This window comes from Rhynchophorus ferrugineus, unplaced genomic scaffold (assembly GCF_030347505.1).
Source record: "Rhynchophorus ferrugineus isolate W39M unplaced genomic scaffold, kcgeb_rfMv2 rfM4, whole genome shotgun sequence".
NCBI lineage: Eukaryota > Metazoa > Arthropoda > Insecta > Coleoptera > Curculionidae > Rhynchophorus > Rhynchophorus ferrugineus.
The window spans coordinates 16,000,749-16,021,962 of NW_027472583.1; the positions used below are offsets into that span (position 1 = coordinate 16,000,749).

Here is a 21,214-nt window from a genome sequence, read left to right on the forward strand (position 1 = left end):
TCCAGGACACCCACCTATATAGCCAGCGAAACGTCTGCCGATGTCAATCTCATAAATTGAACAAAGTATTGTTGCAAAAAAGGCCAGCAAGAGCGAGTAAGACACGAAAACTGATTCTATTGTATGCCAACGCTCAGCCACATACATTAAGGGTTGTGAAGCATCTAACAGACAAAGATACTTGGCCTTTGAGTTAGTATTAAGAAATCTATTCTACTAGAGTGTCTTTTTTGCTATACTTTAAAGTTTATCTTTAAAATAATAAAAATTTAAATCATATCTTCTACATATTAATCACCTTTGACGAAAACGTTGCGTCGGTTTTTGAGGAAAACGGCGACAAACACAACAAGGTGGAATAAATAAGCTAATTATAAATAATAATATTGTATATATAAATAATTTAATTACAAAATTTTAATTAAACAACTAAGTCAAGAGATAAATAATTATAAATAATTATTATTATAAATAAAATAATTCTTATAATCAGCCTGGTGTATTTATTCCTTTTGCAATATGTGTTTTAGGTGAAAAATATGAATAAAATATATAGGTTAAAATCAAACTAACTACATAATTTTCATTAATGAAAGAGGACAGTATGCTCACCCATATTCTTAGATGTAGCACAAGCCAATGATAAGGTTTGGCATGAAGGCCTTGTTCATAAACTACAGAAAATGTTACCAAAACAACTCACCGAACTACTAAAATTGTACATTACAGCCAGAATGTTTAGGGCTAATCTAAGTTAATAAGAAGTTTATTCTACAATAAAAGAAGCTAAAGCAGGTGTACCACAAGAAAGTGTACTGGGGCCAATGCTTTATCTACTCTACACTTGTAATATACCACACATGGAGAATATTACGATGGCTACATTTGCTGTTGATACTGCGATTATAGCAGTCAGAGACAGTAGTAAAGAAGCAATCATTCCATATAGCAACAACGCTAAATATTTCACAATGAATCTTAATGCAAAACTTCGCTGGAAGAAACATATAAAGAAGAAAAGAAAAGTAATGGAATTGAAATGTAAGAATATATATTGGCTAATTGGAAGAAAACAAGTTTTACTAACATTAACATAATATTTTAAAATTATTCTCTTTACTCTATTATGAGTGAAACATGAGTAAGTTAATACATTTTGGTGGAGTTTCATATTGTTTCTTGGTTCAAGCATATTAAGGAAAAAAAAGAGTTTAGACAGGTTTATTAGAGTAAATTGTGAGGTAGTTTATGAGGGAAATAGAGCGTAGATCTCAATATGGGCAAAAAATGACTTTCCATGAGAATGTGACATACTGAAATATGGAACTTGTTATCAGTGCTTGATATCGCGACATGATAACTGTTCTTTTCACCTAAATTGGATGATATTATTGTAGACGAAAGTTCTACAAAATAATAAATTTGGAGTATGTGAAGGGCTATAAGTTAGAGCGGGTTAAAACTGGCGAATAAGTTGGGAAAACCCCAATTTGCTTAAACAAATAGTATATACATAATTCATTGGGTTTATATTTTTCTTTAGTTTAAGATGTTTTTACAATTGGTTCAGAATAGTTTTAATAATATATTCAAGTATTATTAAGTTATATATAAATATACGGCTTTGAAAATACTTAGACAAACACTCAGCTCAAACTCTAAAGGAACTTTCAGACGGCTTAACAGTTGATAACACTGTGACTAGATAAGGGGAAGATCCCAAAAAGAAGGAAAATAGCTACTACATGAATTCACTGAAAATATCATTTCGAACCTTTTCAACATCGCGGTTTCTCAATATCTCTGTAACGAATATATTTGGCGATTTTTTTTAATATTAAGGTATTTATGGTCGATAATTTTTTCAGAATTTTTATGTATAATATGTCTTATATATACAAGCCCGCTTTTGAATATTTTTTTTATAATATAAAATATAAAGAAAGTATACATAAAATGGTATGTTGGCATAATAAACACAAACTTGTAAGAAGCTTTTACGTTTTTTATTTTTTCGCAAACAAGTTATAATGTATACGGTTTTTAGAATATATCTTTATAGATTTTGATTGATGCGGCTCAATAGAATGTAGAATGAGGAATTATCAAATGCCGTGCTATTGCCAGTGTTTATAAAAAATATATGAAACGATTTTTTGTCAAGGGACAGATAAATAATTGATATTTGCGATACTGATGTGAAACCTAATTACGTAAAAATAGGTTTCAATTATTTCGATTCACTGAATTCCAATTGTTATTTGACAAAACAACGTTTTTATGAAATACAAAAAATGGCACGTTAAAATTAGAATCTATACTATAGAATATTCTCCTTTAATCCGAATTAGAGCCAGTTCGATATTTCAACAAATTATTATTTGAATACTACAGACATTCGATTAAGACCCATGTTAAACTAAGGAATTTTGTTTTATTCAAAAGCACATGCCACATTTGTACAGCTAGTTATTTTTAATATCTGGTAAATATTTCATCATATTTTTCTTAAGGTCTGGATCTTAGAATTCAGACCTAAACTTAATTAATTAATATTTGATGGAGTACTCCCACTGGTGCACTCCAACAATTTTCAAAAATAACTACATTTCCTTGGTGGGGTTCTGACACTTCAACTGTAGGACAGTTGGAGTATATTGGCGTTTTTATATTCACCCGATCTCTCCTGATGTTGTTTCGCAAACTGTCTAGTTTCTTCACTAACCGTTGGTCCCTTTAGATCCTTGTATTATGTGGCATCAACAAGACTCTGTAGAACTATGTTTTTCTGAACTTTGTGCAACTCTATAATTGCACACCGTAGGTCCACACTTCACTTCACGATTTTCTTGTATAATAACACTTTATAGTGTTAATTTGCATTGTCGCACAAGCAGCCATATATTTTTTTTGAGCATCACAAAATTCTGCTCGTTTATTTTTAACATGCTTTTCCCAATAAAGTGTTATTTCAAAAATTGTTTTATACAAGGTGTATCAAAAGCAAGTTTTTCTTTCTAATTTTTTTTTCTTGAAAATCAGTCTATTGTCTATGTCTATTTCTATCATTAATTAATTTTTTATGTTATGTAGAATATTAAATTCGTTCAGTGACGAAAATGCAGAAACGAACGTAGTATAAAATTATTGAAGAAATTTCTATATTATTACATATATTTGAGTCGAATAAAGGTTTATATCACGAGGAAACGTGAAGTAATTGCGAGAAAAAATTTATAAGATTGATGTAGGGGATGCGAAGTTTACTGGGTCATCTAACATCTAGGTAAAATTAATTTTTAATTGAATATTTTAATAATTAAATAATACATTTTAACAGATAATGCTTGAAGGAAAATACAACACCTGAAAAAGTACTGGAATCACCTGCAGGATATAATTCGCCATTAGGCTACCATTAAGGCTCACCTCGGTGAAAAATATGGCTTCTGTGTGTTTTTATCTTACCCACCCCTGCACTTATCGCTTACCCTCACCGCTCTAATAGGTTCAGTTTACGTTTTTGTCGTTCGCCAACCCTTTTCCAATTTCTGGCCTGGCTTCCAGACCGGATATTTATATAATTCCTGCGGCTCTTATCCGTTTCGGGAGCCGGTTGGTAACCCTCTTAAAACGTAATCCGACAAAAATACCGCAACTGGAGAAGGTTTTCCGTCAGGGCCCTTTCTATCGATTCTACTTTGAAAATTGTTTTAAAACGTTATCCGTTTAAGATGCTTAATGTTTGAATCGATTTTAAGCTGAAAAGTGTTAACGACTGAACGTTTTTCGTCGTATAAACAATGTTGCAATTTAAAGTTCGGAAAGTATATACAGTTTATTGTAGATATTAAGAGTTAAATCGATTTTGTTACCTTTGGAATATATATATATATATATATATATATATATATATATATATATATATATATACATGTATATATATATATATATATATATATATATATATATATATATATATGTATAATGTTGTATATAATAGTGTATGTAATAGTGTATAAAATATGTTGACTGGTTAACAGTATATATGTATACTGTTAACCAGTCAATTGAAAAGTCCCCGGCCTGACACATAGATGGTGCTACTAGAATTAAATGCAGTTGGCCCTAACCTTCAAAAGATGCGTCTAGAGTCGTTAGCTGTCGGATCATTAGTTTGTTAATTATTACATTTTTAGTGCAGCAACTTTTGTTGTTGTGACAAAAATTGATATAAAGGAATTTCGCGTGTTCATAAAATATTGCTTTCTGAAGGGAAACAATACGGTTGAAGCAAAAACTCGTACACTGCCCCAGGATAATCAACCATCAAGTATTGGTATGCTAAGTTTAGACGTGATGAAATGAGCACCGAAGACGATGAACGCTGTGGATGCCCAAAAGAGGTTGTTACCGACGAAAACATTAAGAAAATCCACAAAATGATTTTGACTGACCGTAAATTGAAATTGAATGAAATAGCAGACACTCTGAAGATATTAAGTGAACGTGTACATCATATTATTCACGAATATTTGGATGTCAGAAAGCTCTGTGTAAAGTGGGTGCCGCGCGAGCTCACTTTTGCCCAAAAACAACGACGAGTTGATGATTCAGCAGTGTTCGAAGATAATCAAGCGTAATAAATCCGAGTTTTTGCGTCGATATGTGAGCATGAATGACTCCATGGCTCCTTCATTTCACACCGAAGTCTAATCAACAGTCATCCGAGTGAACTGCACACGATAAACCCGTTCCAAAGCGTGAGAAAACGCAACAGTCGGCTGGCAAAGTAATGGCGTCTGTATTTTGGGATTTCTTTATTTTGACATGGAATAATTTTCATTGACTACCTTGCAAATTGAAGGACCATCAACAGCGACTATTGCATAGCGTTATTGGATCGTTTGAAGGACGAAATCGCCAAACAATGGGCGCATTTGAAGAAAAAGAAAGTGCTGCTTTACCAAGACAATGCACCGTGTCACAAGTCAGTGAGAACGATGGCAAAATCCATGTATTGGGCCTCGAATTGCTTCCTGATCCACTATATTCTCCAGATCTGGACCCAGCGATTATTTCCTGTTCTCAAATCTCAAAAGGATGCTCGCTGGGAAGAAATGTTCTTCGAATGAATGAGGCCTATTTTGAGTCAAAGGACAAATTGTGCTACAAAAATGGTATCGAAAAGTTTTAGAGTCGCTATATCAACGTATCACCCTTGAAGGGAATAAGGTTGCAACAAAAAAATTAATTTTGCCAAGAAGATGTGTTTTACTATGGTTTTTTATGACTATGGACTTTTCAATTGACCTGTTATAACATTTTGTTAAATATAAATTGAGTTGTAGATTACTATTGGCCCTGCTGTTCATCTAATTGCTTAAATTATAAAGCTAATATGTTGCCCTTTGTTTCGGTGCGTCTAACAGCTGGGTCAAGGGAATAGATTTTCAACTTAGTGTTCGAGTTTTATGGGTATAGAGTTTCGCCGCAGTTCGTTAGGGGGTGTCGAGTAGCAGTGAAGCTGTAAATTTAATAAAGCCCTGAAAGACTAGTTTTACAACCTGAATATTTCAAATGAATGTTTATTGCTGTTGCCAAAGTTTTCGAAAGTTCACCGCTGCCCTGATTTTTCAAACACGTATTCCTACCTCAAATATATAAACGTAGTTTATAAATGAGAGCAAAGCCACAAATATATAGATTAAAAAATTAAATATTAATATATTAAATACTTGCCTTTATTCTATTAAAATTTTGATTTAAAAAAATTGTTGAGCTAAATTGGTACAAAATATATTAACCTTTCTGGAAACATAGCGCCTTCCATGTCCCAAGAACGATGCTGGTTTGGCCGTCATCCAATCATCGAACCACTTTCGCACTTCTTTTTTCCATTCGAGCCAAAACAACGTATTTTTCACAAGAATATCTTATTTAATTTATTAACTTGGTTTTATTAGTCCAATTAAGTAACCGACTTCGAAAAAGTAGGAGGTTCTATGTTCGGCTATATATATATACATTTTTTAATGTATGTTTGCCGATTTCTTCGTCATTTTTGGGCCAATTTTCAAAATTCTTTTTTTATTCGAAAAAGTACACTTCTGAAATAGTCTCGTTTGAGCCAACTCAGGATCTGTTGGGGAGAAGAGGGGGACCAAGGTAAATGCTTAAATTTCAAAGGCACGTACAAAGTTTTCAAATATTTTTTACCTGAAATAATCATATATTTGGGTATAATATTATTGCTCAGCTGATGTGAAGTCGCTCGGTGCGAAAGCCAATTAGCAGCTACTATAGTATATAAGACCACGTAGAAATATTGTAGAAAACTGCTTCTATGGTTGAAGCGTTTAGCTCCCAAACGGAGGTCGCGGGTTCGATTACCGACGGGGACAATATTCAATAATTATCAATCATCTCAATTTTAATCATTGTTTCTTTATTCCTATTCTTCTTCATACGGACTGCACCTTTATTTGGTGTATACCCATTGTAATATTAAATAAAATAATTGCGTAATTTATTGTATAAATATCTAATACTAAATATAATATATTTTTTATAAACTTGATATATTATTCCTAATAGTTGTACATTAACCATAATATGAATCAATTAATAAAAATAATTTTAATTCAAATTTCCGTCACTTTCTATTATTACACTATTGTATGATATTGCAAAAAATCACATATCAACAATACTGTCGAAACAGTTGCTTATGGTATTCAATGGATATGGCATTTTTATTTTTCAGGTTGAATGCAACGATTTGATTGAGATAGAACTTTTTATGAAATAGTATTTTATTTTTTGACATGCTATTATTATTAAGTTTTAAATATAACCTATGGTTTTTTGTAGCGAACAGAATATTCCAAAGTCTAATGCAACATGTTAACTATTTTTTATTTAGATTGTTATCTAAATTATTGATTGTACTAGCCATATTAGCCTGATTAAAATTATTCTAATATTACACTCAAGGGCAGTTTGATTTGAATACTTTTGTTTTGTTTTTCTTTTGTGTGTTTTTAATTCATTTGTTTATGCTTTAGATTTTTTTCATTTATTTTTTGAAGTCATGTAAAAGCAAATTATTTTTTAATATATTTTTTTAAATTCAGCTCTAAAAAAACGAACAAAAAGAAACACTCGTGGTTCGAGGAGTTGGAAATCCTAGGAACGACCGCTAGAAAGTTTACGTTAATGGTAAAACATCGATAATATTTTAAGGGTAATTTGATATTTTATTGGTGTGTTTTATGTTTCTGGGGAAATTGAGATACCGGTAAAGAAACTAAAAGAGCATTGGGATCTGCCACCCTTGCAGACACCCAGCACCAAAAACTATTGCCATAATTGGCAACATGTTTAGCCCCCTCCTCGAACTACATTTGCCAAATGTGATAACTTAACATGCCCAATAACTTTTCGAGCTCTATGAAAGTTCATTTATGCAGCCGAGTTTTCAAAATGTTGAGTTTTTCACAGAGTATTTCAGTTTTATTTTTATTTTAATTCTATTCATTTAACTATTTATTTAGCTATTAATTTATCTATTCAGTTATCAATTTATTCTGAACATTCTCCGCTATTTATTTATTTAATTATTATAACTCATAATCACTATAAATCAAAGGTAATAGTTTTATGGTTGCAACTGTATATATAAATTGTAGCTATTTTATAAACCAGAGGCTAGTGCCATAGTGGTCAAAGTTTCTTATGTATTGTTATGATCTATAGATAATTTGAAGCATATATAAACGCCACCGAAAGTGGTTTCTACTGGCTTCGATGGCAGCGTATCTAGCGTGTGGCTTTTAGCTTTCTCCCTTGTACGCACTGCACGTCCATCATAGCTGTAGCTGGAGAAGTTAGTGGAACTAGTAACAGTACTGTTCAATTGTATATTTGTTTATTTATTTTAAAAATACAGCTTAGTGACAGTAGATCTGGCGCGTTATCCCTTGATCACATTGCACATCATTATTGTTGGTGTTAGGACATAAGCTGGTACGTCGCGTGCTATCCCTTTGTACCGTGTTCACATGTCATACTTCATCCAAGCAAAGTTTCTTCTTTCTTAAAGTCTTTTATCATTATTCTCTAATGACATGTTTAGGCATTGTTATCACTATCGGCATTTAAAACTCAACAGACCGACGTACAAATTCAATTACCAGTCAATTGGCTTTAATTATCAGCATCATCGCCGTTGTTAATCAATCTGGCCGATAATTCCTTTAATAATTATACGGCTGATTTAAAGTTCTTTGTATCTTACTGTTATTCTCGAAAATTTGTTGCTCAGGTACTTTTTTATCTAGTTCAGAACTATTCCGCTATTTCCTCAATAGACGTTTACCACCTGTTTACTTTTAGTTTAATTGATTTATTGCTGTTTGTAAGAACTTTATATGATGTTTGTTTTAATTATGTATATATTTTCTTGTAACTAAAATAAACAAATATCCTTTAAAACTAATTTATATTTTTTATTTACGTCCACATAGTAAAATTCGTTCTACAGTCAGTTCAATTTTTTTGTTAAAAATATTTTATATTTCTCTTTTTAGTGTTAAATATCTACTCAATCAATTACGCAGTTATGTTAGTAAGTATTACAATGAGTAAGCCATGTAAAAGTGCAGCCCTTACGAGGAAAAATAGGACTAAAGCAGCAATGATTAAAAATAGTAACACTTCAGGCTCCGGGGTCCGTTACCTAGCCTGGGTGATTTGACAAATGTTCTAACGAAACAACAATGAAAAGTTATTGTGATTTCTTTCGATTTCTCTGGATTCTACCATCAGATCCTCTTTGACTCCAGGAGACCACCTCGGAAGTGAATTCTTTCGAATAAAAAAATAATTTGGAAAATCAGTTCACAATTGACGGAGAAATCGGCGAATATACATTAATAAAAATATACAATCGAACATAGACCCTCCTCCTTTTTACAAGTCGGTTAAAAATTATGCTACACAGTAAAAAAAGTCGGCAGACATGACAAAATGTTGATTTGTCTACGGGTAATAAAATATAAGGATAATATAGCTGTAATTTAAACGCCCTATTTTAAAATAAACGTTACAGTTGATAAGAAATCGAAAATTAAAATCTCGGCTAGCACGAATCTTTAAAGACGTTGACAGCTACTCCACTTCGTGCAAGAAAAAGATTTATTAGTTTCCGTTTCAAGGCACTATCGAAAGGTTCAAAGTGAATGAATTTTCGCGTGATCGACGATAACAATCACTTTCATTCAACGCTACCAAAATGTGAAATTTCGTACTTTAAAGTATAATATTATATTAATCTATAAATTCAATTTAAAGGACTTACAAGAGATGGTGTTACTATGTATTAAATCGCATCGAGTAAATTAGTAACGAACTCCATGCTGAAGCCTACTTTTCAGTATGTGTCATTTCGTCGAAGTGTGAACTAAACACTTTTTAAGTGCATTGAAAATGTCCGAATTTGTACCGAGTAAATATTGTTTGATGGAAGTTTTACTTTTTTACTTAAATTTGAAGGAAAGTTGACTTGAGGCTGTCGAATGTTGTATGAAGCTTATGACAACCATACTCCATCGATTTCAATACGAGAATACTAGTTTTGACGTTTTGGTGGCACGATTTTGACAATAAAGACAAAGAGCGTATTGGACAGCTAAAACAACTTGAAAAAAAATGGGATTTGAAGACATTGTTTGATAATTATCCACGTAAATCGCACGAAGAATTGTTGAGAGTAATACAAGAAACAATTTACAATCAATTGAAGAACATGGAAATGCCCGAAAAACTTAGATATTGGAATAGATACATTGAAATACTTGTTGTCAAGTACGAAATGCTACTTCAACGGAAAAATTGGAATCAACGGAATCATCATATTGTTACTGGTGATGAAAAGTGGAACTTTTAGGGTAATCCAAAAAGAAAAAATCGTGAGGACCACCCAGTCATGTATCAACAACAAATCCGTATATCTATGGCAGCAAGCTAATGCTCTGTATTTGGTGGGATTAGCTTAGTGAGGTATGTTATCGGTCGTTAAAACTTATTGACCATCAATGGGTATTACTATCTGTTATAATTTGTGCGCTTGAGCCGAAAAGTGCCCTAAGAACGACCAGAATACTCAAACACATAACAATGCTATTCTTCAGCTTGACAACGTCCGACGAAATGTTGCAAAACCATTAAAACATACTTGGAAACATTAAATGGGAAATGCTGTAGGTAGGAAAAAGTAAGGGCTATTGATAGATCATAGTTTCAATAAAATATGTTGTACCAATTTTTAACAAAAAAGCTAACAAATTAATGCTACTGCGGTAAAAAATAGTAAAACCGTTGAAATAGTTTAAAATTCTCAGGGGGTTATTTATTTTTCCATATTTATATAGCTACAATGTAATTACGCAGAGTTAATTCAGAAAAAGTAAACTGTTTTCGACGCATTTACTGAATTATTCACTAGTTATTAGGTTATTAGGTTAGATCTTGCAAAACTCGTTAAGAAATAATAAATGTTACAAGATTTCTGTGTATGAAGGCATTAAAATATAAATAAAGATGAGGACTGAAAAACGAAAGAGTTACAAATGTTGGGTTGGAAAGAACAAAAAACCTTTATAGGGCGATAGTTCTTAGAAAATTGTAATAGAAGTAATATTTCTAATGCAATGTGTTTGCAAGTGGGAGGAAAACATTTATGGATAACCTAGGCAAATTACTGGTATAATGATTTTGTGGTAACGTGCTAACATATTTGGATTTTAAAAATCATTCGAAATTGAAATTCAATTACATGATTGAAATACAAGTCACATGATTTAAATTTCTTTCCGTAGTAGTTGTAAAAATACCCAATATTTTAACCAATTACAAGAACTATAACTTTGGTTTGTTATTGTAGTGTATATGTATTGATAAATTTTTTTTTCTCGTTTTTCTTTTCAAAATTATTTAAAAAATGAAACATCATTTTTATATTATAGGGGATGAAAAATGTATTAAAACATATTAACTTGAGTCTCATCAGAAATATTAGGTTCTATGATATCAGGTTATCTTGTAAATTCAAGATAATTTATACTATGTATATTATTTTTTTCAAATATACGTATAATTTTGGCAAACAACTGGCAACGTTGCAAACTCATACCTTTATGTGCAAGCGAGGATTCTCCAGAACTAGACTCTTGTAGTCTGGACTGTAGGCTTGTTTTGGAGTTCTCCATACATAAGCCTAACAGTTTGTAGTATTTGAAATAATGTAAACGATGGATTATGGGACTATACCACATTCTTCCATCATCCATCATCAAGTTTCTAGATTTTATGATCATTGTATCACTTCTTTGACAGCTTAGTATTGGTATCTGTTATTAAGGGTTTAACATTCTCAGCCCTTCCATGAATTTTAGCTTTATGGAGATCTCCCTTTACTGTTTGTGTCGAAACAGTATTACTCAAGTAAGTGTTTAGTTCTGCTGTGCCTTTTGCCAGGTAACTTTGGGTTTCCCTCATTATTCCTCTTCGCCGATGATGTTTTACCGTGTTTTAGGTATCCCGTTTTACAATATCGCTCGTAAAACGTTATCAAACGTAGCACAGAAGTAGTGTTGCTAACATTCAACAAGATGTACTATATTGTATGTTTTACAATAAAATACTGTATTTTTGCATTAATTAAATTTAATATATTGATGGTTTCTCGCAATGTTAAACAGTGTAAAATTATTTTGATATATCATCGGAACTTCTCATGTGTATGTAAATATTTTTATTTTTATTTCGGCCCACACATCAGAAATAGTTTTTTGAGAGTATGTTTTTAGTAACAACACAGCGACTATTCTTAACAAAGGATAATATTTTGTTTCTATCGTATGGTAGCTATAAATCGATGTTCTATTTTTGTGTCGTTCTGTTTTTTTTTCTATATACGACCGCACGAATCATGTAGTACAACAGACGTGAAATATAGTTAATTAGGATGTTTGTAAAATAGATTTTAGGTTTAATACTGTTGAAATAGAGACCGTTACCATGATATGAACTTTTTTGTTTGTTCCTGATGCTGCTGCGTTTGATATGCGATTTTCAACTTTGTATTAAAGTTTTATGGACTGTTTTACGCTGCAGCTCGTTAGATGTTGTCATGGCGGGATCTAACGCTGCTGTAAATCTAATGGAGATGAGACCAACTTTCGACCGGCCACGTTTTAAATGTCGACATCGTGCTAATCTTGATATAAGGCATGCGGACAGGAATATGTGCTTTTATGTTTAGTTAATTGACGAAGTTGTTACATAGTATCACATAAGTATCTTTTTAATTTCAGTGAAAATACTTTTGTTATTTTTAAACAAAGGATAAAAAATGATTTTGAGTATTTACGTAGGTGATAGGTATTATGGAAAATCTATATCGAGTAATAGGAAATATTTTAATTTCTACCGAGTAAATCGCATTTGAGGGAAGTTTTACATTTCTATTTCAATTTGAAGAAAAAGACAGGTAAAGGTCGTCGAACGTCATGTGAAGCTTATGAAAACCATGCTTAATCGATTTCAGCATACGAATTTCAATTGCTTTCGGCCTTTTAAAAGTGGTGATGTTGACATCGAAGACTACAACTCCTGACTACATGTAGCAAAAGCGGTGAAAACATACTTATAGTTTCCGCCATAGTTTCCTGATCTTGCTTCTTTTAAGCCTGTCTGCGCAATGCTTCACTTCTTATGAAGATACCAAGAAATAAATCGGTTCGTGGATAGATTCAAAAGATACATCGTTCTTTTGAATACATGATACATCAACACTTTGAATAAAAACTCTTTAAAATTAATTTATAGACCCAAAATACAAAAACAAGTCATGTTTTAACAAAATAATATTCTTTGCCACATTAGATGAAAAATATAGATTAATTAACTGTATATGTTTAAAATTGCTTCTCCACCCACCGTAATCTCATGATCTATTACCATTGTTTTTTATCAGCTATAGGTTTTGTTTTCTTTTGGTTATTGTAATAATTGAAATTCATTAGGAATTTTAAATGCAAAACATTTTTGACAAAATTATTATTTACTTAGTTATGTAACAATGGGAAGGGTATACTACCTATTCGGAAAACTTTTTCTAAATACATTTCCCGTCCAATATCAAGATATCTCGTTTCAAAACTCCTCAAAGTTTTTTTATTATATACTTTCGCGAAAATCTAGTGACATAAAAATACAATTTATTCTCACCTACCACTTGTCTTTGTTGGGCCTGGTCCGTTCTGCTGGACTTCGCCGATTTGCCGGACGGATTCGGCAGGCACTCCGGCGTATTGCTGGCCAGGATTTCCCGCAGTTCGCGTAGGAAGGCGCCGAAGAACGGCACCACCGGACATTCTGCCATCGACAGTGCCCTGCTGAGTGCCCTCTCATATTCGGCGGAGAGCAAGGCCGCCGATAGAAAGTTGAGAATTGGCAACGTGTCCTTTTCGGTAATTGACAGCCAAAAGGGCTTGAGTTTGTTCGATCTGAAAGAGAAAATAAATTGGCTGAGTTCGAGTAAATACGGGTCGAGATAACGTTTATTTTGCGAGTTTGTTAAGGTTGTTATAATTAATTTAAGACGTACTACTTCTGTTTACCGTTACTTTAGAATGCTAAAAATATATCGAGAAAGATTTAAACGTATATTAGTTGTTGGCATTAATTAGTAGCGTTTCCTTTTAAACAATGTTATAGTTTATTTAAATGTTCAAAAAGTGTAGTATTTTTTTTGTTGATATATTTTAAAGTCTCCTTTTACCAACTATGGGTTTATCTGGACTGGGCCTAAAGTTTAACGTTTGCTCCGAACCACGGTCCTCAGCATTAGGCCTACCGATTGGCGAGTGACCAACTTTAAAAATCATACCAGAAGACATCCGGTCTTACCCAGCTTGGTTACTGGCGTGACTGGGATCATTTTCCTTGTCGGATTTTACACACTTGCCCAGAACAATCACAAATTTGAGACAATCACAAACATAAATTTACGCCCATGCCCCAACAGGATTCGAACCCGCGGCTATCGCAACAATAGGAGGACTGTCCTATCACCCGTACCACTGCGCCACCAAGCCGGCAAAGTGTAGTATTAAAATATTGTCTGCTATTGGATATTGCAGTTTTTGGGTAGCAGTCAAACTCCGCATTAGAAGTATTCCTCGATTTTAAAGGCAATCAATTAATCGACTGGTTTTTATTATTTGATTGTATTCAAATAGTTCTTAAGGCCATTAAAATTACACAATGAGTCATGATTTTTCATTATCGGTGTCAATTTTATTTGTCGTTAAAGCGCCTTTAGTTATAAATCAAAAACGCTTTGTGATGTTTTAATTTGTAAGTTCTTCATCGATTATTTTTTCCAATTTACTATTACTGGACATTATTGGTTATAGTCTATCCACAATAACAGCGAACTCACGTCATCGGGATGTCGAATGTATTGCCTATAATTTGAAATTTGAAAATTCATTTTAATTTCAAATAATACTATCCTTCTCATTTTATTGTAGTTATAAGATGATATAATATTGCCTATAATGCAATGCGTCCAAACATGCAACCGAATTAACCTATAAAATTGGTCTCTCAAATATCTGCGAAATTGATCAGGACCTACGATAACACCCTTCGGTTTGAACTCAGACGCCCAGAAGAATAAATTAGAAATGGTGTAATTGTGAACTGGTGTTCACAGATTAGTTATTGACTTGAATAGTCGCGCACAAAGTTATTGTGACTGAATGTAACTTTTCGGATGTAGGATTATGATTTAATGGTGACAATTAACAAGCCAGGGTTATGAATGTGTAAAAGGTGTGTATGTAATTAATATATAGGATTACTGTAGAAATTCGTATTATAGACCGTGAATGATTTATGTGCATAGATATGTACCTATTTTTAATTTTGCTTTTAAGCCAGAACTCAGCGTTCTTCTTCAGCAAACCTTAAAATCGTACTCCATATACTTAATCAGTTTATGTCTATTTATCTTATAAGATTGTACAATCATTTAATGTACTTTCGCTGCACTTTTCACTTACTTAAAGCAGAAAACGCTCAGAGATTATCTTTACTGAATACAGAATTTGACATATTCTATACAGAAAAAAAGTATGTTGAATCAAATATCCCTAAAACAAACATAAAAGCAAATTAGCAATCTATCTTGAAAACGAACTCAAATATAATGAACCTATCGTGATTATTGAAATTTTGTATATCAGTTCTCTTTAAGAAGTTCTCTTTAAGAGTTATTAATTTTAAGTACAAATGTTAAAACAACATTCTGTACATTTGTTACACCTTTCGACTTACAAATAAAAGTGTATAAATTATAAAGATTTTAAGGTTTATGACGTTTTTGCCATTCTCTGTGCTTTACTGCAAATGCAGCTGTTTGGAGACATAAACAACACTACTGGCTTCTGTTATTTAAAAATACTCTCTGTTGTTGAAAAGGTCATAGTGTATATACAGTTTTTAATTAAAATTCGAATAAAAAATAGGATAATAATTTCCCTTTGGTTACTGTTGTCTTTCGAAATTGGCTTCGTTGGGGTGTAGGTGATCACCGACAAACTCGAAGTTAATTAGCGAAAAATATTAGAGAAAGAGGAATTATTAAATATAGAGTGGAATTGCCTTCATTAACATTCACTTCTTTGTTGTCTTCTAAATATAATATTTGCTGTATTAATGTTCTTATGCATTTTTTTGAATTAACTGATGACTGATGACACACCTTTATTGAAAAACCAAATATAAACTCAAATAAATTACAGTGTTATTACAGTTGCTTCGGTAAAAATTTTGCTATTTTTAAATTTTCATTATTCATTATTATTTGCAAGGAATCGGTAAACATATTAATTATGGGTATTTATAAAAACACTGTGGGAAGCTATTAAAAGTATCATCGTTAAAATCAGTAGGTTCTTTAATATATCATATAGACAGAGGTTTAATGTGTTATGTGTATTGCCAACCAATTTTGTACATGTCGATAGCATTTAAAATATATTGTTAACTGTTAATTGAATATTTTGAATACTTGAATTTGAATTTGAATATTGTTTACATACAATAGTAAAATAAGAGCATAGAATATTGACAGAATAGTTGTGGCTTTACCTTTTATAGCTTGTATTTAATGGCTCTTACAACAAACAACCAGAATTTACAAATATATAATGTAGATAAATTGTAAGCCTTTTGCTCGAAATGCCCTTTTGTCTTTAAGTTCTGTACAAAGCGCACAAAACGCTTTGCTTTGTATTGTACAAAACGTATCGCGTACTGAGATAAATCAGTTTAAATATCTCAGGTCAGATTTGAGGAATTATTTAATTGGACACAAAATATTTTATGTATATACATCTGTTACATGTAGCAAATCGATATGGCCTAATGTGGCCATAGTACAAAAATATTTTATTTAGATTTCAATATACATCTCTTTTTTATCGGTACAATTCAATTCATGTGAATCATCAATTGCTTGCAATATTGCAGGAAGTATTTTACCGCTTCATTAGGACACTTGTTGCTTTGTCAAAAAACCACTTACCTTGCGGAATATAAAGTAATCGCATGAAACTAAATCCAGTAAATAAGATGTATGGTTTAAAACTAGGATGCTCTATTTGACTAAAAATATGCTGACCGACGATGTGAACTAAACCGATAGTTTGTCTTAGCCAAGAACCGGAGACATCCGAAAATTTTACATTAAGTTATAAATATCCATTGCCATACATATTTTCAATAAATTTTGTCAGTAAGTCTTTCCAATAAAACAATTCCCTGCTCTATTGTTACTTTAGCATTTCTCTGTAAAACTGTATTTAACAATAAATTGTAATTGAATTGTAAGTGCGAAGAGATTCCAATACATTTTTGAACGATATTTAAGAATGATTTTATTATGAATATAACTTGATAATGTTTTAACAGATTACAGAGTATGTCACACCATAAATTTTTTCTTTAAGAAGGATTAGAAAGAAATTTCTAATTGTAGAAGCTTATTACGAAAAGATAAATAAACAATTAAGATAATTGCCCAGAATATTGAAAAATTTCACAAAACTTAATGATTATTTAAACTGCGCGCCTTTGCGCAGTAATAACTGTCCTTTCCATACAGTTTTGAATTTGTTCAGTAAGTTTTTTGAGAAGTGATTATTTAACACAATTGGTTCATAGAATTTTTATTTTTTTTCAATTTGGTTCATAATGAATATCATTGCTATTGGATCAATGAAAATTGTGTGTCCACATTACAAGGAAGTCCTTTAAGCCTTCTGTTACGTCTGTGGCCAGATAAAACTGGCTGAATTGGTCCAACCCTTAGGTCCACTAGATCCATTGGTTTCTGGGAATGGGCCAGATTCTATATTTTGTTTGAATCATATCCAGCAATACAATAATTAATTTAAAATAACGTCATTTGGCAGAATTGGAATTATTCGAGATATATGTATGCTTACTTTCAAGGTAAGTATGATGGGAAATAAACTTTTGCCACCATCTGGTTGGTGGAAAATACGTTGGCATGTTTCTATTGGTATGGTGTAAAATATATTGACTGCATTGGTAGTTCTGAATTGCCAAAAGCTATCAGAGGTAAGTGTGTTGATTTACTTAAGTATTTTTAAATGGAAGAAGCGCAGTGTTGCCAACGTATTTTGCCCGTCATATAGCTGTAAAAATACTTCGAATTGAATACTCACAGTCTAGAGATGATAACGTCTGTAGGGTCAGCTAGTTAATGTATAAAATAATGGACCCTTATAGCTATTACCAAATTATGGATTATACATGTAATTTTAACATACAAGTTTAAATCGATTTCAGTTACTAAAATATTATTAGACTTTTTTAATGCTCTTTTTAAGATTGCCTAAAGTATTTATATTTAAATTTGTGCATCCTGCCGCTGTCTGCGATGGTATTTCGTTCAAAGAGCAAGTAGTTTCCGCCGGCCTACAACTTTCTTATCTGCTGGAGGCCGAAAGAAACCCCTACCCCTCGAGACGAATCTTCTTCGGTGAGGTTTCTCCTGTTGACGTCGGAAAAAGTGAACGGAAAAGGCAAAAAAGAGCAGCAAATGTGAAAAACTAGGCATATTATCCACGCCTTCGTTGAACAAACGCGTCGTTCCTGTGTATCCGTAGGGATCATGTAATATTCATGACGCATCTAGATAGCGACGAATTTTACACGGTTCTGGCATCAGGCAGGTCCCTGGCGTTTGGAGCCCAAATTGTTTTTATTTGAATGGTTTAATGTATTGTTTCGAACGGAATAAAATAACCAGCGTTACGGTTGCATGTGCAGAATGACTGCGGATGAGGCGCTTTTTCATTAACACACTTTGTGCATTTTTCATTTTACGGTAGCATACATTATAGTTTGATTCCAAAAGTGAAAAAGTCATATTTAACGTTTTGAAATCCAAAAAATCGCGACAAATATTAGAGTCATTAAATAATACTGCACAGCTTCATATTTTCCAGTTTTATTAATTTATGGGTTAGGACTATATTTCCATTACTAGTTGATCTATTTTGCATTTCTTGTTTGGTTAAGTTCCCAAATAATTGGCTTAAACCTGAGTGAACTGAAAATGACACAAAAATAGAAGAGAAACATAGTAAACAAAATATTTCTATTATAAGTTTTTACCGTCTCTTTGGCAACATGGTTATATTGTGTCGAAAGAACAAAGTTGGTTTGACAGCGATCCGATTATCGATTTATTTTTTAACGCGTTTCCCCTGGACTAACTCATGACTTTTTGCTTTTGGGATTAGCATAATAAATCCATTTTTTATTATTTGTTACAAAAAGCCACAGAACACTTTTTGGTCCGATATAAACCATGAAATAGGTATGTTGAAACATTTGAAAATGCCATTTTCCCATGCTTATATATATTTCTCACTGAATTCGACATGGCAACAGTTCATATGTCAAGTGCTAAGGTGCCCGAAAGGTCTTTAGGAACTCAAGCTGCATGTTCGTCTAATGAGTTTTGCACTTCACCGCCAGATCGATCTTTGTTATTAAAAGTGACAATTGGAATATGACAGAGCATCATTACTGTAAAATTCTAAAATGGTTTCATTAGCTCAGGCAACAGATTTCTTCAAATCCAATAGGAAAAATTATGAATACCGAAAAGGCTATTTGGAGCATTCCATTTTTACTCTCGTCGATGGGAAAAAGTACCGTTTAAGCGACGCAATGTCTTGAAAAGTGCTAAGAGGACTCCGATCAATCACAGCCAACAGTAAAACGATGATTTGCTGAGTTCAAACGTGGCCATAGTGAAATCTATGGTGCAGAACTCAGTAGACGTCCACATAAGAAAGTAACGGAAGAAAACAACAAGAAATTCACAAAATCATTTTAAATGATCGAGAAGTGAAGTTGCGTGAGTTAGCTAACATCATAAAGATATTGAAAGAACGTATTAGTTATATATTGCATGAGCATTTGCATATGAGAAAGGTCTGTTCAAAGTGGGTGCCACGTTTGCTCACGGTTGACCAAAAACAAAAACGTGTTGATGATTCTGGTGAGTGTTTCGCCATGTTTAGAAGTAACAAACCAGAATTTTTGCACTGATATATGATAACGTATGAAACATGGATCCATCACTTCACTCCGGAATCAAAACGATCGTCAGCTCATTGGACAATTGATGAACCTCGAACTGAAGTGCCCGAAAGCACAATAATCGGCAGTGAAGTGAATCAATAGTGAATATTATATAGCGCTATTGGAGCGTTTGACGACCGAAATTGCAAATAAACGACCGCATAAGGCACAAAAAGATCTGTTTCATCAAGATAATGCAGCGTTGTGACACTTTCTGTCAATCAAAACAATGGCAAAACTACTTGAATTGAACTTCGAATTCCACGTCCACCGTATTCGACAGATTTAGCTCTCAGCGACTACTGGCCGTTCGCATACCTCAAAAAAATGCTCACCGGTAAGAAATTCTGAAACTTAGGCCTATTTTGAGGCAAAAGATCATGCAACCTCTTGACATTTGAGTTCTTACTTTGTTGGAGAAGGCCAAACTCCTAAGATTGAGTGTATAGTAATATAATCTTATGGAAAATGAAATCCAAAGCCAATATGTAATTTTGATTAACATATTTTTCACAGGAAATAATTAAGAAATATTTTATACTGAAAAGTATACTCTAATAAATGTGTAATTAATATTCTATTTGCATATTGTTGCAAAAAAGACCGGAAGTAGTGAGTGTCAGACGCAGTGTTCTTCTTGCTTGACAGCACTTGATTACACGTTGTAAAAGTTGTGAGATGTATACTATGCAACTCGAATGAGAATATCTGCCGCACTCGGGTTACCTACCTGACGTAACGCTTTCTGTTCAGTACCATTTGTTCTGACCGATGTAGCATGGTTTCTACAAAGAACCGTGCTGGTATGCGGTTTCGAAATGTGTGAAAATCGATCAATGATTAGATCGTTATCAATCCAATATTATTCTTTCGACATGTTATGGTCATGCTATCAGAAAGACGGAAGGAAGTTATAGAAAATAGATAAATATTTTGATTAATATATATTGTTTCAATTTTTCTCAATAATTATACTGAGAAAATGACCAAAATACATTAGTATTATAGAAGCTACTTTCCAAATTGCGGGTTGCTTTTTCATCAAATTCATTATAAAGACTTTCCTGAATTTCTTTCATCTGTAAGTCTTATTAATTCTACCTTCTTCGTGTGGGATTTTATATTATATATCAATATTTTTCCTCAGAAATCTTTGTGAAATTTTTTAGTGTTTCATTGTTTAGTGTGTTACTGATACTTTTCGATGGTTTATTACTATATCTTAATTGTTCAATTTTTCTGTAATATTACTTAGATATATATACATATAAGATCATAATGACAAATCATTTTGAAACGACTAGGAATATTGATTAAGAATATTTGCAAATCAGCAAGCGATCTTGTAAAATTAATTTAAAATATAAGTCTGTAAAGAAATATCAAGAAAATGTCCCCCTACTAACTATAAAAGAAACAACATTCAAGAGCAATAAAGGGGGATCAATCTGCTTGC

General features: G+C 32.5%; 1 protein-coding gene across 3 annotated transcripts in view; it reads right to left on the minus strand.

Annotated features, from left to right (window-relative positions):
- LOC143196665 (1-phosphatidylinositol 4,5-bisphosphate phosphodiesterase epsilon-1) overlaps positions 1-21,214 on the minus strand; it is a 187,608-nt gene that overhangs the window by 37,326 nt on the left and 129,068 nt on the right. For all 3 annotated transcript variants that reach the window (XM_076404544.1, XM_076404543.1, XM_076404546.1), the window contains exon 6: positions 13,298-13,571. In XM_076404544.1, the coding sequence (XP_076260659.1) occupies positions 13,298-13,571 (274 nt within the window). The remainder of the gene's footprint in view (positions 1-13,297; positions 13,572-21,214) is intronic.